The 27,108-nt window shown below is 44.3% G+C and overlaps 1 protein-coding gene across 1 annotated transcript in view; it reads left to right on the forward strand.

Annotated features, from left to right (window-relative positions):
* LAMA3 (laminin subunit alpha 3) overlaps nucleotides 1-27,108 on the forward strand; it is a 238,643-nt gene that overhangs the window by 141,503 nt on the left and 70,032 nt on the right. The window contains 7 exon segments of the mRNA XM_036874222.1: nucleotides 11,398-11,542; nucleotides 12,264-12,404; nucleotides 13,881-14,042; nucleotides 16,669-16,767; nucleotides 18,973-19,056; nucleotides 21,451-21,681; nucleotides 25,621-25,734. Of these exon segments, the coding sequence (XP_036730117.1) occupies nucleotides 11,398-11,542; nucleotides 12,264-12,404; nucleotides 13,881-14,042; nucleotides 16,669-16,767; nucleotides 18,973-19,056; nucleotides 21,451-21,681; nucleotides 25,621-25,734 (976 nt within the window).

Below are 27,108 nucleotides of genomic sequence, written 5' to 3' on the forward strand. Positions count from 1 at the left end.
TCCTTGGTTCTGCCTCTGTCGTCTCATGGATTCTCCTTGTGTGTCTCTGTCTTCACATGGCTTTCTGTGTGTGTCTGTGTCTTCCTTTTCTTTTTTTTTTTTTTTTTTTTTAGCCTTTGAATTTTTTAAAACTTTAAAAAAAATTGACGTAGAGTCGATGTGCAATACATAGTGTCTAAGTTTCAGGTGTACCACATGGTGAGTCACAATTTTTAAAAGTTATACTCCGTTTATAATTATTATAAAATATTGGCTATATTCACTGCACTGTACAATATATCCTTGTAGCTTATTTATTTTATCTTTTTTCCTATTTTTCTTTTTTGAAGTATAGTTGATTTACAATGTTGTGTTAGTTTCAGGTGTACAGGGAAGTGATTCGGTTATACACATATATGTATATATCTATATTTTTTTCTATTTTTTCCATTATACTTTATCACAAGATATTGAATATAGTTCCCTGCACTATATAGTAGGACCTTGTTATTTATCTATTTTATATATGGTAGTGTACATCTGTTAATCCCATGCTCTCAACTTATCCCTCTCTCCTTCCCCAGTGGTAACCATAAGTTTGTTTTTTATGTCTGTGAATCTGTTTCTGTTTTGTAAATAAGTACTATTTTTTTTAGATTCCACATATAAGTGATGTCATATAATATTTGTCTTTCTCTGTCTGACTTAACTTTACTTAGTATGATACGCTCTAGGTCCATCCATGTTGTGGCAGAAGGCATTATTTCATTCTTTTTTATGGCTGAGTAATATTCCATTGCATATATTATATACACCACATCTTCTCTATCCATTCATCTGTTGATGGACACTTAGGTTGCTTCCATGACCTGGCTATTGTAAATAGAGCTGCTAGGAACATTGGGGTGCATGTATCTTTTCGAATTAGAGTTTTCATCTTTTCCAGATATATGTCCAGGCGTGGGATTGCTGGATCATATGGTAACTCTATTTTTAGTTTTTCGAGAAACCTCCATACTGTTTCCCATAGTGGCTGCACCAATTTACTTTCCCACCAACAGTGTAGGAGGGTTCCCTTATTTATTTTGTATATAGTAGTTTGTACCTCTTAATCCCCTACTCCTATCTTGCCCCTGCTTCCCTCTCCCCACTGGTAGCCTCTAGTTTGTTCTCTATATCTGTGAGTCTGTTTCTGTTTTGTCATATTCACTAATTTGTTCTAGTTTTTAGACTCCACGTGTAAGTAAGTGATATACAGTATTTGTCTTTCTCTGTCTGACTTATTTCACTCAGCATAATACCCTCCAAGTCCATCCATGCTGTTGCAAATGCAAAATTTCATTCTTTTTTATGGCTGAGTAGTATTCCATTGTATATATACCAGTGTCTTTCTTTTTTTATAAGGACACCAGTCCTATCGGACTAGGGCCTGCCTTACTCCAGTATGACCTCATCTTAACTTGATTATGTCTGCAAAAACCCTATTTCCAAATAAGGTCACAGTCTAGGTACTGGGGATTAGAACTTGAACGTACCTTTTGGGGACAAAATTCAACTCTCTATAGCAGCAACGTTTACTTTTCCTGAGGAAGGACCTTTAACCACACTTCTGATTGTTGCCCAACATCTAACTAACAGTTCCTTTGTCCTCTGGGAAGGAAGCTGAGTGAGAATTTGAGTCATGGAAGATTCCAAGTCTTTAAAACCACAGGTTGTGAGTCCTCCGTGAGTCAACTCGGTTGCCTATCCTTCTCCAACTATGAGCCTAAATGGAATGTGACGGGTACAAAGAATTTTGAGGCGTTATCAGAGAGTTTTCATCACATACATTAGGTTCTCGTCCCTTCAGTGCTTACGCTATTCTCTGGAAGGAAGTCAGGCACTTAGTTCATTACTAAAGACTTTGCATTGGGTTCCGAATGCACCAATAGGCCTGTGAACATGTCTGACCTATTTCCAATAAATTCCTGATTCATGAGGCACTTCGTGTGGAAGCACAGGCTTCTACCAGGACCTGCAGGGATGCTACAGAACAAAAAGATGCACTGTGCCCAGGAGTTGCTTGCTGCCTTGTGGCTGGAGAAGATGGATAAGTGGGAAGCTCAAAGGACCTAGATGTGCCAGTCATGACCCAATCAACTTTGCAGAAGAAGTGAGAGACCAGACCTAAAGAAACTGTAGAACTAGAACTGGCTTCAGAAAAGGAAATCCAGGGTGTTATAAAAAGGGAAACAGATTGAACTAGGAATAATATTCCTTTTCGTATATTTGAAAAACAAGTCTAAGGAAAGAATCCAACGTCTTTATGTGGAATGGGTTTGCATGAATCCTTCAGAGGAAAGAACAGTCTGACAAATAAGCGGGATAAGCAGAGAGGGAGGTCTTAGCATTAAAATCCTTTGCTGAGAGCTTCCCTGGTGGCGCAGTGGTTGAGAATCTGCCTGCCAGTGCAGGGGACACGGGTTCGAGCCCTGGTCTGGGAGGATCCCACATGCCGCGGAGCAACTGGGCCCGTGAGCCACAACTACTGAGCCTGTGCGTTTGGAGCCTGTGCTCCGCAACAAGAGAGGCCGCGATAGTGAGAGGCCCGCGCATTGCGATGAAGAGTGGCCCCTGCTTGCCGTAACTAGAGAAAGCCCTCACAGAAACGAAGACCCAACACAGCCAAAAATAAATAAATAAATAAATTAAAAAAAAAAAATCCTTTGCTGACTCAAGGGACTAGGAATCTGGATATAAGAAAGGCTGAAAGAACAAGGTTCCATTTGAACAGCAGAATGAGCAATGCATAACCTTGGGAAAAATAAAGAAAAAAACTAGATAGAAGAACAGGAGAGGAGATAAACAAGGGGACGTGGAACAGTTACTGGGAGATGGAATCCTGGCAGAGGACGAAGCCCAAGACTCTGTAGTGGCTCCAATCACAGCTGCATGAAGACACTCAGAGCCCTAAATACTGAAAACATTACAGTGCCTCCATATTTAATTAAAAATAAAAACTTACTAAGCCACAAAATAAGTGCCAACAAGTCCAACAAAGCTCTGTTTTTCCATAGTGACTAGTTCAGTTTTTCTTTTGAAAACAGAACACCCACGTGAAGAGTTTGGGGCTGGGGGTAGAGGTTGGGGAACCATGTACATGGGTTAGAGTGAGAGAGGACCCCAAGGAGAAGGTGTGGACACACAGGAGGGAAAACAGGTGTGGGTCCTGGAGGGGGTCCCTATGTTTAATCATAGGAGGCAAAGGAGCCAAGGAGGTGGAGAAGCAGTTTTCAGGCAGGAAGAGAAGCAGGAGAATTCACTGTCTGAGAACCAGTGGGAGAGTTTTAAAAGGAAGTGGATGGGGGGCTTCCCTGGTGGCGCGGTGGTTGAGAGTCTGCCTGCCAATGCAGGGGACACGGGTTCGAGCCCTGGTCTGGGAGGATCCCACATGCCGCGGAGCGACTGGCCCCGTGAGCCACAGTTTGCTGAGCCTGCACATCTGGAGCCTGTGCTCCGCAACGAGAGAGGCCGCGACGGTGAGAAGCCCACGCACCGCGATGAGGAATGGCCCCCACTTGCCGCAGCTGGGGGAAGCCCTCGCGCGGAAGCGAAGACCCAACACAGCCAAAAATAAATAAAACCAAAAAAAAAAAGTTAAAAAAAAAAAAAAAAGGAAGTGGATGGGTCAGCAGAAGAAATTGCTGCAAACAGGACCTCACCACAAGTTTCTCAATGCTGCCACCACAGAAAAAGGAAACTGAGAACGCATTAAAAACTGTAAAAATCAGTTAAGGCACCATCTATGAGAGAGAGATTTACCATAGGATGTTAGGTACAAATTCTAAGGAGAATTTAACAAACCTTCATTAGCCAGTGATGGTTTAGTAGACTAGAAAATTCCTAACTCAGGACTGAGACATGTTGTATAGTAGTTTTGCCCACACCCGAGGGAACATCAACAGGAATGGAATCTCATTGACCTGTATGGCACGCAAACCAAGATGTGAAATTATTTATCTTGACATTACCAAAAAGACTGTAATCACCTAATGGGATGACACATCTTTCCATGATCAAAGTGGATTTGTCATGAAAGGGCCTTGGCAGATAATGTAAGAAAAACTTCAATTTATTACATGACTGTAAATTGCACAAATTACCCATGATAATTCCAGTGTTGATGCCAAAAAAGCTTTTGATTGCCTAAAGGAATATTTCTTTAGAAAATATTAGAGGAAAGAATGCTCCCCGCTGCCCCTGAAAATATCCTAATGAAAATGAAGAATGCGTTTAGAGGAACCTAACATTCAAGTAAAAGAAGTAATCAAAGATACCTGGAACTTGCAATAAAAAGAAAAACATATCCTTTCTCAGTGATACAACAGACTCTCTTACAGTTGTACAAGTTATCACAAATCACAAAGCTGAAAAATTTGAATTTTCAAATTTTGTTTGACTATTTAGAGGTATTAAAGTTTATCATACTAAAGGGAAATCGAACTGTTATAAATATTAATCTCCTTTAAAATGAATTACAGAAATAATTGCAGCAATTCCACAATACTCAATTGTTCTTAATTGAAACTAGTGTTGTAATTTAGACACAACTGGAAATAAATTCAATTGGAGCCATAAAATTGAGTTCTTGCTTATCTTTGTCATGAACTAGCTAGGAGACTCTGGCAAGTTGCTTTGCCTTCCTTGGTCTCAGCTTCCTAATCTATAAAATGAAGCTTGGTAAAATCATCTCCAACTTCCCACCTAAATAAAACTCTGATTCTGTTTCTTCTTCCATCTCTGATTGTATCACGGAAAATATTACAAAAGTATATTGTATAAATGATAAAAAGTCCATTGTTTGGGACAACTCTATCGGGATTGTGGTCTTAAAGATGCTTATATTGATCAAAATTTCATTTTTTTTATAGCATCACAGTAATTGAATCAGATATAATAGCAATGAAAAAGTACATTTGCATCTGCTTTTAATAGTGGTGATTGTACCATCAGATTCTTTGAACAAACGAAAGCGCTAGAATAGCCTCAGAAGATTTTATCAATCAGTGACAGATACACGAGATGCTGGGAATCACTGCTTTAAAAGACTATCGTCACGTCGATGACTTTCAAGACATTTTAAGATTAATTACAGGAGATGGCAGTTCACCTGGACGTCCAGTGAAACCACATGTGCAAACGTGCCTTTTCAGAAGAGCAGCAGCAAAAGGAAAGCCATTTTGGGGGGACCTCTATCTCAGCCAGTCTCACAGTTTACTAAATGTGTTAGATGGAGAAACAAAATACAGAAAAGGTCGTAGACTTGGCATTCTGGGAACAGAAGTACTTCCAGCTCGGCAGAAATCCACGAGCCCCTAACAACCTGGAGGAGCAATCCCTTTGATGCACCTCATCAGATAATAGAATGGTAAATTCCAGACAGCGTGCAGGCAGGTGCTGGGACACGGTGGTGAGCAGGGCGGATGGGATAGACAGAGTTCAGAGTTCTCACTTACACTTCCTCTGTCCCAGAGGCACCTACCTTTTAAAGTTCTTTAGAGGATTAAGTATCCTGTGTGAAAACCCTTAGAAGAGTACCTGACACACACTTGCACCCAGTATTAGCTGTTGTTATTATTTGCCAAGCACTTGGCTGTCTGCCTTCTGCCCTTTATGCTTTGTCCTCCTGAAGCCCCACCCGTTCTCCTGCCTTCAAGCACCCGACCCTTGATGATTCCCAGATCCAGAGCTCCAGTCCTGATCCCTGACAGCTGTCTTATCCCACATTCGTTGAAAATCAGTTCTACCTGGGTTCCCCTACTGGCTTTCCTTAGGGGGGGCCTTGGCGGACAAGTCCCCTGTCCTCTTTGAGCTCCTGTGCCCTCACATGTATAATGAAGTGTTAGATTAGATGATCTTTAAGGGCCCTCTCAACTCCTAAATTCTACACTGAGTCCATATCTGAAACCCTTGCCATTGTCTTGCCTTTCAGGCCATTCCTGTCTTTGAATTTTTTAAAAAAATTCTACATATTGGTGACAGCCTCCCCCCGGGTCCCCAAAGCCTGAAATCTCAGCATCACCTTAGAGTCAATTCCTTTTTCCTACAGTCACTCAGGTGTCAACTTCTAACAAAGTGTGTATTATCCCCCTTCCTTCGATGACCCCCTGCAGGTACTTCCACCTGGTGAAGTCCTTTTTTACCACTTCCTGTGTGAATGATCTTAGTCTCCAAACTGACCTTCCTTTTCCTGGCTTCCTTCCTTCCTTCCTTCCTCCCTTCACCTTTCTTTCCTTCCTTCCTTCCTTCCTTCCTTTCTCCTTAATTGAAGGGGAATATGCTAGTACACAATTATACTGGGATTTAGAAATCGATTTTCTCCATAATTTTGTTATTAGTGCATAGGGAATGTTGATAAATGCACATATGTTTATGATTTCATCTTCTTGGTGTGTGGGGTTTTTTAAAAACTAGGATGAAACATTTTCTTCAGTCCCTGTGATTTTTTTTTTTTTTTTGGCTTTAAATTCTACTTTATCAGTTAGTATGTTTTATGACCATATCCAGCGCCTACTCCAGTTTGGGTGCTGTGCTTCGTGCGGAAGGCACACATACCTGCTAACGAGAGGTCACGGTCTGGTAGGGGAACCTCTACTAGTCAATAATGACAGTGCAGCATAATGAGTGCCATATTATGTGCAGGCTGCTGGGGAGTGGAAGTGGCTCTGACTGGCACCACGTCCATCACATTACTCTTTGCATAAGAACCTTCCTCAAGTCTCCACTGTCTGAGAAAATAAAGACCAGCTTTCCGTGGTGATCTGGCCCCCACTTACCCTAACTTAAGCCTTTTTTCAGCTTCTCTGGTTTTTCTCACTTTCTCTAAACACTATTTGCCTAAGTTCAGTTCTTCAGTTGTCAGTTCTCCTTTCCCCTCTTCTGTTACCCCCAAATTATCCACATCCTTTAAGGATTCTGTAGGAAAGGTACAAATGCAAAGAAAGCATGAAGCTGCTGCAAGCCCACAGAGGTACCCTTGTCATCTCATTGCCGAAAGCTAGTTCTAAGCTTAGCCATCCCACCTCTCACGTGATTACCTAACTTTCTGCATCTCTATGTCCCATGTCCTCAGTGAAAATGCACGAAGGTCAAGACTGGCTTATTCTACTTTTTCCCCTCCCTCCCATGTCCCCTAAAACGAGGATGTGTATATATCAATAGAAGGCACTCAGTAATTATAGGATGAATAAATGAATGAATATAAGGTAGACTTTGGATTCTAGATTAAAACTGGACTTGAATGGAATACAATATTAAGGGACCCGTGGTATTTAATGAGCAAAGGGTAGAGTTCACCCTAATGCCTGACTTTCTGGTGACCTGTGAGACACACGAGCACCCACACACGTGAAGGTGTCATTGCATAATGTTTGGCCCTGAGCTCATTGCCATGGAGATGACTTCACTTGACCCGCATCCTCGGTGCTGCTACTCTGCACCTCCTGGCAGCAGCAACTGGAACCTTCTTGCCGTTGCAGGAAGGGCAGCGCCTCCGGTAGCACAGCGTCTCCCTGGAGGAGTGTGCAAGGTCAGGCTGACTTCAGGTCATTTTTAAAAGACATTCAGCCAGACTTTGAGGAGGAAGTTTCCTTTTTATTCCCTGTTGTCATGGCACCACCCAAAACTCCTTTGGTTGCCTGTTTTTGCACAGGATTCACGTGTTCAATGCTCTTGGCGTTGCGTTACACAGAATCCAGACATCGTATTTTCCATGTTGTGGTGAACCCTTGCCCATCAGTCCCACCCGCGGTCCTTGGGTTCAGCTCCCAGGCCACTGCTGCTATCACTGTGTTCAGCTTTCTGCTTTTTTCTATCCGCTCTTCTGTGCTCGGTTGCTACCTACGTGCTGGGTGAGGCTCAGCGCTTCATCCCACGTTACCGGCGCGGTTACACCCTCTCTGCCCAGCTCTGCCTCCCACCACGTCATCCCACAGACGCCCTGAAATAAACAGGCAGACGTTTCTCCTGGTCTCGACAAGCGGCTTATGCAGCTGTCCACCCTGCATAATACTCCCCTTCCTTTCTTTTCCAATGAAGTGAAAATATAAGAAAGAGGCTCCCATCTGCCTGTCCTCACCTTCAAGGCCCGGGTCCAGGTCAACACTCAGGGTCACTTGTCCCCCGGAGGCACTCAGGGTGTGAGAGGCTCGTGGGCACCAGCCTTCCGTGAATGCACCTGTTGGCCAACAGCCCTGTATGTTTGCTGAAAGAAGCATCCTGGACTTCAGGATGACAGGCTGCCTGGATGGCACTTTGTGACAAGAGCGCCGTGCACGGCATCCTTTTCCTCACTGCCAGGTGGGAGGAGCAGGGAACGCCCAGGCTAAGTCAGGTCATTGCCAAAGTTCCTCCTCTGATCTAGGTTTCTTCTTCCAGGCAATTTTATTTGGAGGGGTTATCTGTACTCTCCCTTCCCATCTCTCACCCACCAGAGTTCTTGTGCTCCAGAAATAGGGAGTCATCTGGGAACAGTCAATTTTCTGCTGGCCCGTGATTGCATTTAGTTTGGGATTCACAAGAAGAGAGTAGGTGTTCTTAACCTGGGCCTAGGAACAAAATTGTGTGTGCTAGAAAGAGAGAGACAGAGAGAGGTGATGTAACCTGTGAATGGGTGGGAGTACTTTTCTGAGAAGATGGCCCATAGTTTCTCCAGCTTCCCAGAGGGTCCCTGACCTCTTCCAGAGTTTGCAGCAATCGCTCCAAGCAGACTGCTTCCACCTTCCGCCTAAAGCACTAGAGGTGTGATTTGGAGAATACTTTTCTTCCTCACGGAAACAGTCTCTGCAGGTATCAGGTAGGGAGGGAGATGAGGGGGTGGGGCTGTGCTGAATGACATTTGACCTATCAGCAGGCCTTGCAGGTAAAAGTGATTTTGTCTTTTTAGGTGTGGTGAGTGGGATAAAGGGAAACACATCTGCTCCCCTTAGCTGATACCATAACAGGAGTAATGATAGCAAATACTTCTGTGTGCACGGCACTCTTCTAAGGTTTTTAGATTTTTATTTTATTTAATTCTCACGGTAATCCTATGAAGTGGGTATTATGAGCTACTTTTACAGATGAGGAAAGTCAGTTGTAAAGAGATTAATTGCTCGAGCTTCCTGTTAGTAGCAGAGTTGGGATTCAAACCTAGGCCGCCTGGTCCCAAGTTTGTGTTCTTAATCACGTACAGAATTCTTTACTTAATTATAAGCAGATATTTGCCAAAGGCAAACTTACTGGGATATAAAGTTATATTTGTCTTTTTTGGGGATGGTCCCTGGGGTGAGATTATTTTTTAAATTGAAGTATAGTTGATGCACGATATGATATAAACTACAGGTGTACAATATAGTGATTCACAATTTTTAAAGGTTATACTCCACTTACAGTTACTATAAAATATTGGCTATATTTCCTGTGTTGTACAATATATCCTTACAGCTTATTTTATACATAATAGTTTGTACCACTTACTCCCCGACTTCCCTCTCCCCACTGATAGCCACCAGTTTGTTCTCTACACCTGGGAGTCTGCTTCTTTTTTGTTATATTCACTAGTTTGTTGTATTTTTTAGATTCCACATATAAGTGAGATGATACAGTATTTGCATTTCTCTGTCTGACTTATTTCACTTAGCTGAACGCTCTCCAAGTCCATCCATGTTGCTGCAGATGACAAGATTTCATTCCTTTTTATGGCTGAGTAGTATTCCATTGTATATAGATACCATATCTTCATTATCCTCGAGTGAGATAGGCGATAGCTTACATTTGGTAGCAAGTTAATGATAAAATATTTCAAATCAGATTATACTCCTAACAGTCTAATAGAAAGCAGATTTCCTAATACTTTCTTGGGACCGACAAGAAAAAAATCAGTATGTAGATCCATCAGGCTTCAGCTGTGGAGCTCAGTGACCAAGCTGCCTAATCCTCTCCTCACCTCTCGGGTGTTGGGCTTCTCAGCCCTGAGAAGCCTCTAGTGTTTTCTCAGCCACTCTTGTGCTCAGAGCTCCCTGGAGCCTCCTTGGAGCCCAGCCCCACTCAGGCCATTTCCCTCCTCCCTCCCTGCTCCACTGTCCAGCCAGACCACTGGGGGGCCTCCTTGCCTTCTGTCCCCTCACCCAGACCACGGCGAGCCCCAGCATCGGCACCCTAGGATAGTTTGGAACCCATCCCCCCATCCATACTGAGTACCTCTGCCCTCGTTCGGCCCCCTCATCTACCTGCTGTGGAACCAATCTCAGCTCAGTCCTTCACACACAGCCAACCGCCCTCCTTCCTCTCTGAAAGCTTTTCAAGATGACGGTGGTCCTGGGAGGCAGCGGCTACTGCTTCCCGTCTCCCGCAGACGAGAAAGCAAGGCCTTGAGAAGTTGGATAACTTGCTGAGACGCTGTCTCTAATACATGTGAGAGCTGGGGTGGAACTCTGGCCAGTCTGCCTTCAGTGTGCAGGGCTCAGCCCCGCGCTTCAGGGCCCCGGGACAGTGTCACAATGGCCAGCACCTCCGTCCACATGAGCCGGCCCCCTCCCGCCTCTCCAGGCTCGTGGTTCAGCATCCCTGCTCATACCCCTGCTCCAGGAACACCCGCTGCGTTCCCTGCACATGCCAAGCCGTGTCCCCCTGTTCCTGCTGTCTGGGACGCCTGCCCCACCTCCTACCCCGGGACACTTGGCCTTTTACACTCAGCTCAGGCATCACCTCCCCCAGGGATGCTGGGTCCGAGCTGGCCCTCTAACCCCTGTTTAGATCCTGTGTGTATATCATTCACATTTCCACCTCAACACTTATCTTAAGAGCTCTCAGGCCCAGGGACTGTGTCCTTCTGTGCACCCCAGAGCCTAGTACCAAGCCTGGCCCTTGGAATCACATCAGTGATGGTCATTGTTTTTTTTTAATTAAGGTATAACTGACATGTAACATTATATTAGTTTCAGGTGTATACATAATGATTCGATATTTGCATACATTGTGAAATGATCACCACGGTAAGTCTAGATAGCACCTGTCACCGTACATAGTTACAAAATTTTTTTTCTCATGGTAAGTATTTTTAAGATTTACTCTCTTACCAACTTTCAAATATGCAATGCAGTGTTATTAACTATAGTCGCCATGCTGTACATGACATCCCAGGACCTGTTCATTTTATAACTGCAAGTGTGTATCTTTTGACCCCTTTCATCATCAGGATGACGGTCACCTTGAGCTATTTTGTGTGAGTGCCTTGTATCCGCTTCTCTCCATTCTGCCTTGGACGCTAGCACCCCGTGGACAGGCCCTGTGTCTATTTAACTGGCTTCATACAGCAACTGCTCTGCGGCAGTGCAGGTCGGCTCTAGAAGTGTGTGTAGAAAGATGACGAGGACATTTGCTTCCTTTGCTTAAGTACAGATGCAAGCCCAGAATCACAGGGCGGCAGTGTGACCGGTGTGCTTCCGGCTTCTACCGCTTCCCTGAGTGCCTCCCCTGCCAGTGCAACAGAGATGGGACTGAGCCAGCAGCCTGTGACATGGGGACAGGGTCTTGTCTCTGCAAGGTAAGACAGAATGTGCAACGCTGGAGAGGTCGGCCACTGACCATTGTGGAGGGTCTTCATGCTGAGTCATTGTATAAAAATCAGTGGGAAATGGGGTTGACCCAAGATAGATTTCCATAATGACTATGGCATTTTCTAGGCATTCTCATTGGATAGAAATAGTTAGAAGCGAAGACCTCCCCCCCCCGCCCCCGCACTGCTCTTGTCCTTTGAAGAGGCCACAGACCTCCTTAAGAATCTGATGACAGATATATACTGTCTTCAGAAAAATCGACACAAACGTTTGTCTATAATTTCAAGAGGTATGTGGGTTCCCCTGAAGCCTATTCCTGTCCCATGCACCCCAGGTTAATCATCTCTCTCCAAGGCGTTCTGCAGGGTGTAGGAGAGCTCCCGAGTCCCAGTGGATGTTCTAAAGTGGTAGTAAGTGGGATGAACCTGTCCCCCCCCATATTGTGAATCCTTCTGGTGCTCTTTCTCTACCTTCAGGTTGCCAAAGGGCATCTTATGAAATTCAGGAAATCCTCTCTTCCATTTGTACATGGTATACAAGTTTAAATCATTAATGTGGCAAAAAGCTTAACAGCCATGCAACTTTGGATGCTTTTTTAGCATCCATGTTCTATCATCTTATGTTGATACTTAATTTGTGCACGTAGCTCTCTTCAATCAGAGAACCTTTAGAAGGAATGATCTCTCGTTTCATGTTTTTCTTCAATAGGAAAATGTGGAAGGTACAGAATGTAACGTGTGTCAGGAAGGGTCATTCTACCTGGACCCAGCGAACCCCAAAGGTTGTACCAGGTGCTTTTGTTTCGGAGTCAGTCATCGTTGTCACAGCTCGCATAAGAGAAGAGCTAAGGTAGGCAGGGCATTAGACTCCTTTTGTTTTCATTTAGTACTTCCAAATGAGGGAGTAATGCATTGGCATGAAACGTGAAGGGTTGTGGGGTTTGTAGCATCTTGCTTGGTTCGAATGTTAAGCGTTGTGCTCGCTGGTCCTCAGCCTGCAGTGTTCTGTCCCCAGATGTCCTCATGTCCCTCAGTTCATCAGCTCTCTGCTCAAGTGTCTCAAGTGCTTAGAGATGCCATCCTCACTCTGTGGCTTCACCCTTCTCTGTGTACTTCATAGCATGTGTCACAGTTCTAAAGGTTGTTTATTACGTATCTATTTTCTCCACCACTCACATGTAGGCTACTTGATACAATCCCAGTGCCTTGAGCAGGATCTGGAACATAGTAGATGCTCAATAAAAACTCATTAAATAAATGGAGTTAGTTGTTCTTGTCCCTCGTTTCTTCTTATCTGCTCATCTTCCTCTTTTACTTTCCTTCTCACCTATTTTAACCACATCTTGTCTTAGCCACTTTTATAATTAACTCCAGGAAGCTAAAACTTTTGTTGTCTTCATGATTCCATGAACCACTAGTCTCATGCTTGCTTTCTTGTGTGACATGTCTTAATGTCCAACAAGTACTCAAAGAGAGATTATTTTCTCTATTTTATTGCCTGCCTCCTGAAAGGAATGCAGGCTTGTAATTGGAAAAAAAAAAAAAATTAGTTTGTAAATCCATCCTGAAGTCTCCTCTTCTTACCCTCAGGGGAACCCGGAAGCATTATTCTGACTCTATGTCTTGTCAGTTCCTTCTTTTTCTTCCCCTCATAGTATAACTCCTGGCTTCCTTTGTGATCCGGGGAATATTTAATTTTGATGCTCCTTGGGACTTCCCTGGTGGTCCAGTGGCTAAGACTCCATGCTCCCAATGCAGGGGCCCGGGTTCGATCCCTGGTCAGGGAACTAGATCCCACATGCCACAACTAAGAGTTCTCATGCTGCAACTAAAGATCCTGCCTGCCGCAACTTAAGACCCAACACAGCCCAATAAGTAAATAAATATTTAAAAATAATAATAATTTTGATGCTCCATTTAGAGAAAAATAATGACAGCAGTCCACTGTATTCCACATCACATTTTCTAAGGAGCTCACCATTAAAATGTGCCCACAGTCCTAGTTATTATTCACACCCTTATTTGTGTATTATTTGAATATTTATTGAACACCTACTAAATGTCAGGAACCAAGATGCGTGCTGGGCTACAAGGATAAGTCCCACGTGCATCTGGTCACTACTCTTTGAGAATTCCTAGTTGCGGTGGGTCAGGTGGGGGCTGAGTGGGAGTGGGCCCCCTCACTGGAGTCAGACACGAGAGGAGATACCGGAGGGAAGCCTTTGAAGTAAGTTGGCTGCCCCACGGCTCTTTCTACTCTGCATAATTCAACCATCGCCAAAGACGCCATGGGCACACGTTTCCATCCGTTGCCTCTGTGTTTCAGTTTGTGGATATGATGGGCTGGCGCCTGGAGACGGCGGACGGAGTGGACATCCCCGTCTCCTTCAACCCGGGCAGCAGCAGCGTGGTGGCCGACCTCCAGGAGCTGCCCTCAACGGTTCACAGCGCGTCGTGGGTCGCCCCTCCTTCCTACCTGGGGGACAAGGTAACCATGTCCTGCTGTCCTCCCGCGCTCTTGCTGGACCTCCTCCATCACTGCACGGGCATCATTTACTGGATGTCTGGAAGGAAGGTTCCGGAAGTTCAGGTTACTAAAACTGAAGAACTTCAGTTAATCACAAATGCAGAAGATGGAGAGGCTGAGGGTGTACGGGCCTCAGGGGCCCACATGGTTGCTCACCAGCAAAGGAAATCCTGCACCAGGTTCTCCCTGATTTTCACTTAATGCCAAAGAATTTTCCTCTGGGGAAATAACCATTTAAATAATATCTGCCGCGAACGGCACATGTATGCTTTTAAATGCCAATGCTGAGAATTCTTTGTTTTAAAGCAGAAAAAGGGCCCCTTGTCAGGAAAACAAAAGCTGAGAAGTGACTCATGAGCTTATTAAAAGCACAGGATCCAGTGACAGCACGGCTTTCATTAGTAGAGTCACGTGTGGCTATGAATACATTTTATTTCTTTTTTTAAAAGTTTTATTGGAGTATAGTTGATTTACAATGTTGTATTAGTTTCAGGTGTACAGCAGAGTGGCTCAGTTGTACATATACATATACCCACTCTTTTTTTAGATTCTTTTCCCATATAGGTCATTACAGAGTATTGAGTAGAGTTCCCTGTGCTGTGCAGTAAGTCCTTATTCGTTATCTATTTTATATGTAGTAGTGTGTATATGTCACAGATGTAAAAAACAAACTTATGGTTACCAAGGGGGGAAGGGGGAGAAGAGGGATAAACTGGGAGACTGGGAGTCACGTGTGGTTCGACGCTCCTTGGGGAGCTTATAAAGGAGTTGCTTTTCCTTTGCTGCATAAATTATTATTCCAGGATCTGACCACCTACACTCATTTATATGGACAGATGTGTGAGCATCCCATAGAAACATCCTCAGGTGACATATGCACCTGGTGGCCCAGGATAGAGCTTTGGAGAAGGGGTGGATTTCACAGAGCCCAGCCCAGGCGATGCCATAGTCTCACATCTACAATGACTGAATATTCGGCCCTTGTCAGCCTGAGCTCTCTGATTCTGTCTTCAGGTTGAAGGACTATGGATTTTGACCTCTGAGCATGGGGAATGTTGCTCCTTTCATATGACCCCACTTCTCCCTCACGTGATATACCTCTTCACGTCCACATGGCGAGCCCTGTACTTACTGATCATCTAGTCCTGGCTAACAAATGACCCACAAACTTGGAAGCTTAAAGCAACAGACCATTATTTTCTTGCCCAGTTTCCATGGATCAGGAATCCAGGAGTGGATGGCTCGGGGTCTCTCATGGGGTTGTGGTCAAGCTGTCAGCCAGGGCTGCAGGCATCTGGGACTGGAGGATCCACTTCCAAGCTCACTGGCGTGGTTGTCAGCAGGCCAGTGTTCCTGGCTGGCTGGTGGTCAGAGGCCTCAGTTCCTATTCACATGAGGCGCCCCATAGGCTGCCTAAGGGTCCTCATGACATGGCAGCTGGCTTCCTCCAAAGCAAATGAGAGAGAGGGAAAGAGGTGGGTGGGAGGGGAGAGGAGAGAGAAAGAGAGAGAGAGACAGGGAGGGAGAACAACATTTTTGTAACCTCATTTCAGAAATGACACACCCTCACTTCTAACCTATTCTGTTCATTAGAACCCAGTCACAAAGCCCAACCCACACTCCGAGAGGAGAATTAAGCTCACCTCTTGAAAGCAAGAATATCAAAGAATATGTAGACATATTTTTAACCTTCTCAGCCCATCAAAAAGGCAATACTTAATCTCAGTAAGATGATTCAAGATGTTACCTTGGAATACTTCCAGATTCTAAGGTCATAACTCTGTGAAGCTGTGTAGGCTGTAGATTCTAGGGAAGAACTTCAGTGGATTGGGAGCCCCGAAGGGCTGCCCCTCCTCCCTGCTCCAGCTTATTTGCATCTCAAGTAACGGTATTTTGTCTGCCTTCCCTGAGACGATGTTGCCTCTGATTTCTATCCTTCGGTCACTCCTTCCTTCTTGATCAGTTTTCACTTTAAGGGTGGGAGATATCAGGACCAGAGGTGAAGTCGCTGTCTAAAAAAACCCATGATCATTCACCTCCATGTTTCCACCACCATCATGCTGCGGAGGCAGTGGTACAGGCGAACATGGCTTTGCATCCAGGAGAATGCAGAATCACTTAGGAAATATTCACCATCTGCCCTCAGGGGAAGTTTTTTTTTTGACAATTTATTTTTAGAGGTTCATTTTGTAACTGATAGATATTAACCACATCTCTCCATTAAATAGGAAAGCAATGGCCTAGATTTCTTAGAATAGCTGTGGATTAAATAGACATTTTGGTTTAGTCATCATCTAGAATAAAAGGATCTTATTTGTTTCTGCGTGACTCTTTTTCTTTTTAACAGAAGTATCTTCTTGCTTGTAAAACTCAATCATGTTCGTATTAAACATCTTACTTGATATAACATGGTATAAAGTAGAAAGTTAAAATACCATCTTCAATTCCACTCAGTAGAAATGACCATTGTTAACAGGCTGATTGTGTATCTTTCCAGATCTATGTGCCAGTGTACTTTGTAGATGAGTTAGTGTTGCCATGGTCTCTTTTAATGCTTGTGCTATTAATCCTACTGTTTCAATTTCAGGTTTCCTCATATGGTGGCTACCTAACCTACCAAATCAAGTCCTTTGGACTGCCTGGTGACATGGTTCTTCTGGAAAAGAAGCCAGATGTGCAGCTCACCGTACGTGTCAGAACACGACCCAAGTAGCAGAGAGTGGCGGTTGCAATTGGTGCCAATCCAATTTTAGGACACCTTGATAAGTGGCCTACAGAAAGTTTGGATTAAGTCATTTCCAATATTTTGTAGAAACTCAAAGGGAAGTTTAGAGCATGCAGCACCTCCTCAGGATCCTTGGTCCCTGACCATCCCAGCCCCAGATGGTTTCTCTTTTCTTCCCTTCCAAAGAACTTAACCATCTCTCACTTGGAGTCTCACAATCACTGCCTCATCATAAACTTGTTTTATGTCTCTATCTTTCAATTTTGTCTCACAAACGTTTTTGAGACCTCCCTGTTTGCAAAGTCACATTGCTGGGCTCATAAAGGACAGGTGATCCCTGTCCTCAAAAAAAAGTGTAACCAGGAGGGGAGATGAGAGAAATGACCGAAGACCTACAGTCCACTGACCAGTAAGCCTTTGAGACAATGTCCAGACAAGACTCTGTGGGAGCGGGAGTCCAAGTGGGGGCTTATGTAGTCGGTGCCCTCAGAAGACTTCATGGAAAAGGTTAGTTTTGAGCCACGCCTTTAAGAATGAGCGTGAGAGGAGAAACACCCTTCCCCTTCCCCGGCAGAGAGTAAGTTGAACCTAGGCAGAGGAGCAGCCCTCCAGGGGTGAGCCGTCCAAGTTGGCTGTGTTATCAGCATGTGCCGGGCCATTGAAAACAAGCCCGGAAGGGTAGGAAGGGGGGTGTTTAATGCCGTGATGAGGAATTTGGCCTGAGGTAGACAGTGGGGAGCCCCTTTGGTTTTCTGAGAAGAGAAGTGACACCCGCATGCTATGTGCCAGGCACACAGTCCAGAACTGCAATCTGGAAAATTTCCTTGAGGTAAGGGGTGATATCACATCCTGCATTGAATCCCCTACAACGTACAGAACCTCACACATGGGGTGAGGTGCCATAGCCTGAACTTGTGCCGTAATTAATGCGATGCAATTCCAGCTTCCTGAAGGGTTTTCTTGTGTCATTCACGGTATAAGAGGGGACTGGAAAATCCCACATGCCTCATGCCAGATGAGGGCCTCGCATTCTGGTAGCTTTTTGTGTTCAGGCATGGCCGTGTTGTGTTTTGTTTCTACTGGCACCCAAGTGTATTGAACTGTTGTTTTAAAAGGTTCTCAAAGGAACCTTTGCAAAACAACTTGAAAAGGAAGCACTCAAGATTTTAGAGTTATAGTCTAAGGAAAAATAGTTCCACGATAAAAATACTGTTATGACATGTTGTATTTCAGCTTCATTATTTTTGCAGAGCATCTCAAATTCAGGCCATTAGTATGCCTATATTTTACTGCCTATATTGTTATGCAGACTGTTGGAATTCATGGAGAAGTGATGACCAAAATTTCTTCTTAATTTATCTTCAAACATGGAAAGTAATTTAGGCTCATGAAACATTTACTCCTCTGCTTTGTTCCAAACCACTGAAGTGAAAAGCCTATGGGCATGTTTCTTAGATTAAGGTTTTCAATTAGTGATCGCAGATAATGCTCTTCTTTCTGAAAACTGGCTCTAATGAATGAAACCCTTTGGGGTTTGGTGCTACAACAGAAAAGCTGTACTTCTGTGTGTGGGTGTGGGGTGAGAGTGCTGCTGGTGGGTGTTGACCGTCCCGTTGGACCCTCGAGAGCCACCGTAATGGGGACGGGCGTGCGGAGGCTAAGTGAGCAGGGCTGGATCCTGCAGGGTATGGGCTGCAGGGCTAATTCCTCCCCCACGTGCCAGCTCTGCCTGCCGCTCCCTATCTATGCAGCCAGCCCCGCCAGCCCCGCCAACCTTCTACCCTCCCCGCCCTCCCCACTAACCCACCCCCCAAAGCACTTTCTCGCTACCCGTGCGGTCCTGTAGGCAGTAAGGAAACCAGCACCTCATGCATTGACTACAAAGCATCATTTAAAAAAAAAAAAAAACTGTTTCCATCTTTTTAAGCCACTTTCAGTCAAGAGAATTTTCCTGGTTTACCTATTTGTGAAAATGAACCGTGTTAGGGCTTATTATTCCATTTCCACGTTACTACTCCTTTTGCCAGTCGGTTCATTTTGCAGCTACTTTTTTAGAATCAGGCGTCTCACGTAATGCAGAGCCATAGACATTTGTTCCTAGATCAATCATAAACCTCAAAATATCCCAACCAAGCCACTAACACATTCATGTGTTTCTTTAAACAGGGTCAGCACATGTCCGTCATCTATGAGGAGCCAAATCACCCCCGGCCAGACCGGCTGCATCATGGGCGAGTGCAGGTGGTAGAGGTAATGGAAAAGCAAACATGAAATTCTTCTTGATGAGCCTTTTTGTCCCACGATTTAGTCCTTTCAAAGAGTTGTTTTTTTGACTTATTTTATGAATTTAAAATATTAACTATATTTACATAAATATAATTTAGATATCTAAGTTAAAAATATAAATTATATAAAATATACAGGGCTCCATCCTCACAGGGCTTTGTTGCACCATCTTTATGGCACTTACCGCTGTCTCTCCTGTTTTACACCTAAGTATCCTTGTTTTGTAAACTCTTGTGAGTCTGTGAATGCTATGATGTAGCTCCCTGTCTTCCTCAGGCCTCCCTCAGTGCCTGAGACCTGGTGACTGTCCAACAGATGCTTGGGGTGAATAAAAAGAAAAGTCACAAAAACATCCAACACCAAAAGAAGTAAGAATAGGATAGCTAAATAAAGGAAAGCTCATCAAATTATAAAGCATTGTATTAAACCTACATGGTTACAATTATTCCTTTAGAGTTCTAGCTCCAATTATATTATTAAATACATCCAGTGAGGATTAGTAAATATATCTTCAAGGTGATACTTTTTCAAGTACCTTGAACTCCCAGACACATTGTAACATTTCTGTACTGGTCCACCCAGTACAATGGAATACTATTTGGCAATAAATGGAACAAAGTATCGATACTTTCCACAATGTGGATGAACCTCAAAAACATTATACTGAGGGAAAGAAGCAAGACACAAAAGCCCATCTATTATGGGATTCTGTTTATGTGAGAGAGGTGATGCCAGCAAAAATGGTGAAGAACCTGTTTTTCCTCCATAAAAGCAATGTGGCAGAAATGGTCAAAATCAACTATTTTAGAACTCTGACAATTAACCAAAGGCTTGTGGAATCTGAAAAGCATTTATTCAAGAAAAGTGGCTGAATCTTTTTCCAGTAAATGCACACTACTACATGATCTGCAGTTGGTTGAATTTGCGAATTTGTAACCACAGGTATGGAGAGCCAACTGTGAAGTTGTACGCAGAATTTTGACTGCTCATAAGGCTGGCGCCCGCATTCTTCAAGGGTCAACTCTATGTTCAAAAGAACTGAAAACAGGATTTTGAAGATATTTGCACACCCATGTTCATTGCAGCACTATTCGCGATAGCCAAAAGGTAGAAGCAACTGAAATGTCTATTGACAGGTAAATGGATGAAGAAAATGTGGCATGTACATACACTGGAATATAATCCAGCCTTCAAAATGAAGAAAATCCTGTCACATGCTAGAACATGAATGAAACTTGAGGAGAGTACACTAAGTGAAATAAGCAAGTCACAAAAAGACAAATACTGTGTGATTCCACTTGTATGAGGTATTTAAAGTACTCAGATTCAGGGCTTCCCTGGTGGCGCAGTGGTAAAGAATCTGCCTGCCAATGCAGGGGACACGGGTTAAAGCCCTGGTCTGGGAAGATCCCACATGCCGTGGAGCAACTAAGCTTGTGCGCCACAACTACTGAGCCTGCGCTCTAGAGCGTGTGAGCCACAACTACTGAAGCCCGCGCGCCTAGAGCCCGTGCTCTGCAACAAGAGAAGCCACCCAACGAGAAGCCTGTGCAACGGAATGAAGAGTAGCCCCCGCTCACCACAACTAGAGAAAGCCCGCGCACAGCAGCGAAGACCCAACACAGCCAAAAATAAAAATAAATAAATTTATATTAAAAAAAAAGTACTCAGATTCATAGAAACACAAAGGAGGATGGTGGTTGCCAGGGGCTGCGGGAGGAGGAAACGGGAGTTATTGCTTAATAGGTGCAGAGTTTCAGTTTTGCAAGATGATAAACTTCTAAAGATCTGTTGCACAATGATGTAAATATAATTAACACTCTTGTACCCTACTGTTAAAAATGGTTAAGATGGTAAATTTTATGTTACATGTTATTTACCATCATAAAAATAAAATAATATGAATGTGTGTGTGCAAGAAAAGATTGTACTATCACAATTATGAACATTTAATGAATGATCTGAGCTGTGTGACTTATTCAGTTTCCATGTCTCTCTCCTGTATCTTTCTCACTCTTACTGCTTGCACAAATAAAAGTGCATTTTACGATAAGCCTAACACTGGGAAATCTGATTTCATTTTATTGCTCCTTATTTCCTGCCTTCATTTCTTCCCCCTTCCTCGTGGCCTTCTCCCTTCTTGGAAATAACCCAGGACATGTGACTTCTGAATATAAATCCACTCTGTCTACTTACCTATCTTATTTTAGCGTTTTTCCTGATGCATTTTATTTTATTTATTTTTCCCCTGATGCATTTTAAATGGCTTTATTGGATTCCTTCTGGCTGGCTGTCTCTGATAGGCCCTGGGAATGAGCTTACCACAGGGAGACCTTGCCTCTCTGCTTTCACATGTAGGGAAACTTCAGACATGCCAGCAGTGGTGCCCCCGTGTCTCGGGAAGAGCTGATGATGGTGCTGTCTAGACTGCAAGGTGTGCACCTCCGGGGCCTCTACTTCACCGAGACACAGCGACTCAGCCTGAGCGGGGTGGGGCTGGAGGAGGCCCCGGAAACAGGAAATGGACGTCCAGCACAGAACGTAGAGATGTGTGCCTGCCCCCCTGACTACACAGGTGACTCATGTCAGGTAGGAAATGCTCCTAAACCATAAAATCCCCCCAGGGTCTCCTGTGGGTGGTGTTCCTGTCTGCTGCCCAGCACTGCTGGACGATTTGGGGCCCTCTGACCATTGAACAAATTTCTGCTGGGCTCTAGCTTCTGTCTTACCTGGACCACTTGCAGGTATTTAAATATGAAAAAGAAATCACAAATGTCTCAAAATCCATCAGGAAGCCACAGAAGCTCGGTGGATCCTGGGGGCTGCAGAAATCTGGACTTTCTGGGAAGCAGGAAGGACCCCGCCCATGGGCATCCCAGTAGCTGACCCAGGCTTCTCATGCCTTTCTCTAATCCAGAGCCTCCCTCCACCACCCGCCCCCAACAGTTATAGCCCACTGAATATCCTGATTATTCAAAGGAAATTGCAGTCCAAGTTTCCAGCTCACAGCAGGTCTTCATTTGAGGCCCAGTCAACCTGACTGTCCTCAAGTGATTAAAAGGTGGCGCAAAATGAAACCATTTCATGTCTCAAACTGCAAATATGTTCTCTTCCTGAAGAGAGGGAAAAAAACCACAGTGGTCAGGACAATTAACAGGAAATAGCAAGCATTGTCATTCTGAGAATTCCAGACAAGCCTCGGATGTTGATTTAGCGACATCCTTCACTTTCCATCCTGACCCCTGGATTGCAGAAAACCCCAAGGTGATCTGCACGTCAGTTTCTTTTTTAACCTGCAAATACAATATATTTGCAGGTTAAAATATACTATACCCACCGTGGTTTTCTCAGGACTCCTGCCATGTAACTTTTAGACCACAGGCGCTTCTATTCTTCTTCCCCCTGCCTTCTCCCTCTTTTCTAGCCCGATTAAAAGAAATTCAGAGCCCAAGGGAAAGAGAGGGACCTCTGGATTACCACCCTCCTGCCAGGGCGTGTCCTTGGCGCATGACTCAGCCTGCGATTTACAGCGGCCTGTGCTGTCTTGGGGGTGAGGTGGGTAGAAGGTGATACCTGCCCCACCTGGCAGGAATTACGGAGCGGCGCGCTTCCCCACGGGACTGTTATGTGCGCTCTCTCACAGGCTGACTCACGGGTGAAGTTTACAGGTGGGGCCTCCTGCCGCAGACAGCCTGCCTTACCTGAGTCAGCCGGGCCTGGGCACTGAGCCGGAAGGGCAGGTATAAGAGGAAGAGGCAGAGATCTGCGTGCAGCCAGCAGGACACCCAGAGACCAGGATGCCCCCGGCAGTGAGGGGGTCCACCCGGAGCGCGGGATGGCTGTGGATCTTTGGGGCAGCCCTGGGGCAGTGTCTGGGATACAATTCACAGCAGCAAAGGGTAGTGCTTCCTCAGCTTCCCGGTCAAAGCCAACGGCAAGCAAGTTATGTGGAGTTTAAACCCAGCCAGGTAACGTCCCTTTTACATTTTGGTTTGGGATGGGGAAGGGTTCCCAGCTCCGTGACGTTTTAAGTTAGGGTGATGAGTGAGGAGTGCTGGGCTGGAGGAAGGACTGACGGCTCCCCATCCCGTTGACAGGCGGTGTTTATTACGGTGCCTGACAGATTGCTCTCCTGAGCTGTTAACCACAAATCCTATAAACATCAGCCCACCTGGAAGTGCTGAGACAGCTAGCTAGAGTTTGAATGCCTGTGGGATGTTAATATCTATGAAATTTTGTGCCCTTTTGAGAGTAACACAAGCCTCAGGACAAAAGAGTCTGTTGCCTATAGGCTTCCGAATTCTGTTTGGGAGAGAAATTACCCACAAAGTTAACCAAGAGAATCAGTGAAATCCCTTTTTAAGAAAGTGATGAGATCAATTTTCTATAATACCTAACAGACGTGCTTCAATTTGCCAGACATCAGACACTCATAAATTCTGCTTTCACTGTCTTTAAACTTCCTGGCTGGTACATGTATATTCACAGAGAAATAGATCCTATGGCTGCTGAAGTAGCCCTGGAAACTTGATAGAGACATAATTTCATCATTTGTACTACAAAAGTTTATTGGAAAAGTTATCCTGAAAAATTATCACTTAAGAAAACGATTAGTTGCAAAGCCTCTTTACTGAAATAATATATTAGGATACATTCATTTTCACTTAGAATAAGTCTTCAGTACAATCTAATTAGTTGAACGGCATTTTATGTTAAATCTGGAGTTTGTTTGCCTTATAGAGGTGAGAAAATGGTTATATTTCAGTAACTGACAAATGTTCTGAGTCACATGATGCATAACTCTTGCAGAGTACTTTTCTGTTTCTAATTAAGAGCAAATTAAGATGGGTGATTTACTTTAGCCAGGATAGACCATCCTACCCCCCAAAGCATATTTAAGTAAGGCTTTTACTGGACATGTTGTCATAATCAAACCAGATATATTTATTTATTTGGATAATTTGTTCTTTACCAAATTGGATTATTTTATAAGCGTGTAATGTGATATATGGTGATAATTATAAGGCACTTGTCACTTGTTAGTAGAGATTGTAGATAGGATCACACCACCACTGGCTGAATTTCATTCAAATGTATCTCTCAGTCGTGCTTTCAGCTCAAGAACATTCCTTTCATATTTGGATTCTCCTTTAGACAAGCCTATTCATAGAACACATAAAGTAATCTAAGTTTTTGCAATGCATTCTTTTGCCTAAACATGGTTCTTAATAGCTGAAGGGAAAATTATATTGTAAATGATAGTATTGTTATTGTGTACGATTTGGAATCATTGTGTCATTTTTGGAAGGAGCTTCTAGCCACAACTGGAATATTCCACTCTAGGGAAGATGTGAGCTTCTTTCTCCCCCAGTGCATTGGCTTCTTCCTCTCCCCAACCTGGCCAGCTAGAGACCTTTAAGGCCATGGATGAATGAGAGCAGATTTCCCTTGACTATAACCTCAGAGTCTCATAGACGTACGTGCTGTTTAAAGAGATTAGATAAAAGATGATCTTTTATGTTGAAGTATTATTTTTTCCTGATGCTTTAAAAAAAAAAGCTGTATAGGAGATCAATGAAAGAAACTAGAGATAACATCTGACTTTAATCAGTGCACATTTGGCTCTGCCAAAATAAAGAAAATGCCTATCATTCTCCTTAAAGACAGAAATCTAAATAATTTTTAATGGCTGGTATAATAATACTTGCTTTTTTTCTATTGGGGACATTCTTCACTAGAATCTTTTAAAAAAAATATCAGTTCATCAAAAGAAAACCGTAATTCTTTTCATCCACATGAAAAATAATCACGTGCGTTACACTGGAAAGAGACAATTAGTGGAGATAGAATTAATCGAAGCAGTACTGAGCTGAGACCCCTCAGGCTGGGTCTTGGTGTTCAATCGGAACCAAACATCCCTGCCGAGTTCTGTACTAGGATGCAAAGTGGTTGCTTTCCCTGGGGTTCCCTGTAGCCCACAGACCAGTGAGTGGCAGTGAAAGGGTCCCACCGGTTCTGCCATTGCTGTATAGATCCCAGTGAAAACCCCATCTTTCCTCCTCCTCCCATACTGCTCCCCACCAGCCCAAACCCACACTTGGAGAGGGACTGGCTACCCAAAGAGAACTTGAACTTGAAGGGATTTGCTCAGAGGTCCTCCCCCCGAAGGACTGAGGTCCTGATCCTCTGCTTTTTCAGCACTCCACCCCCCGACTGGCCCTCAAAACCACTGGTGGGAGGAGGAGAGCATCCTACTTCCATACTCCCTCCCCACCCCTCCCCCCGCTCTGATTTCCCCACCACACGTCTCCAGCGCGGGCACCAACACACACAGCTACCATGGTGTGAAAACAACAGAGAAGCTGACCAAAAAAGCAAGCGGACCTGGCTCACATTTGAAAGTAGAAATCCACATACCAGCTAAAGGAGCGAAGATAGAAAGGTGAATCCTTGACAGTCAGAATGGTCACCTGCTTTGGATGATAATTTCTTTCTCTGTATTGACTAAATGCTCTGTTTGAAAAATAGGGTTGTAGCCCTGGATACTATCGGGATAACAAAGGCTTATATACCGGACGGTGTGTTCCCTGCAATTGCAACGGACATTCAAATCGCTGCCAGGATGGCTCGGGAATATGCATTGTGAGTAAATTGATGCTCTGACGCTACCAGCAGACAATCTATGTCTCCCCATCCCCCTCTACTAGGCCCTGAGATATCAAATGTCGCATCTCCTACCAAACCCTAAATACAGGTTGCCGTGTGAACGCAGGGGTCTCCAGGTAACCAACCTGAATTATTTCCCACTCACTTTTCCCTCCATTTTAACGTATGCCGTCAGAGAACACCTGTCTGAGCAATTCAATTATACCTTAGATTCTAAATCTCTCTCATTAGATGATAGTAGTGGGTAGATCCTGGGCCTTAACTCTTGCCAGGGTATAATAAACCAGAGCTACTACTTTGGACCCCAGTTTTGTTGGGGTGACAGGAGGTCGCGAGAGGAGACCTCATGGCTGTCAGGTAGCTCCAGAAAGCAATGAGAGGAGGAGGAGATGGTAAGAAGGGCTGAGGGCACACACTCGCTCACCGCCACGGCTGCCGAGGCAGTGGGTTTATGGGGGAAGACAGGCGAGGGCAGTCCCAGTGGTTTACGACTTAGCCACCGGAAAACTATCTTCTTTTGGAATATGTTAGAAAATTCTCACACAGAAGATTAGATTCTCGGGAGATTTTTCTCATGCATCCTGACGCAGAACAGTTTTTGTTCTGCTAGCTTCCTCCCTGTCCTCAGAAGTCCTCTCCCTGGTGGCCAGGGCCTCCCCGATTAGAGGGAGGACGGACAGTTCCAAGGAAAGGAGAGCTCACCAGTGCCCCCAGGAAACCAGAGCCGCCGCTTCTGTTGTGCTGTTTGGAAATACATTCTCCTGACGCAGGTTTCCTCTGCATTGTGTAAGGCAACTAGAGTGTGTTTCAGCTCTTTGAGTTCCTAGACTATTTTATGCGCGTTCGGCATGTCCCGGGGAACTGCTTCCTCTGCAAGACTGGACAAGCCAGGACAGGAAATTGTTGTAAAGAGCCTGATGGAATATTCTGTAGGATCTTAACCTTAGAAGTTCAAAAGGAATAAAAGATGTTGGGTGATGTTGTCTTCCAGCTCTTAGGTATCTCATGTAATAGTTTGTGTTTCATACTGTATGATGTGTGTAACACAGGTAGACAATTTCATGAAAAATACTTATCTTGTCATTAAACCGTTGCTAGATGTCGAGTCCACTTTATCAAAACTGCCAAAGAAAAAAAGGAGTTTTCTCTGTGGTTCAGCCACCGGTGAAAAGATCACTCGTGAGAGTCATAATTCATGTTTTAATCAAACGACAAGATTTTCTTTCCCACTTTTCTTTGTAGCCCCGTCTACACTTGTCCCTAATGGCCATGTAGCCTCTAGAAACAATTCATTCAGGGAACGCTTCCTGAGTATTTGCTCTTTTGGAAGGGACTGAGCAAAGTGCTGGG

Source organism: Balaenoptera musculus, chromosome 14 (genome assembly GCF_009873245.2).
Source record: "Balaenoptera musculus isolate JJ_BM4_2016_0621 chromosome 14, mBalMus1.pri.v3, whole genome shotgun sequence".
Lineage (NCBI taxonomy): Eukaryota > Metazoa > Chordata > Mammalia > Artiodactyla > Balaenopteridae > Balaenoptera > Balaenoptera musculus.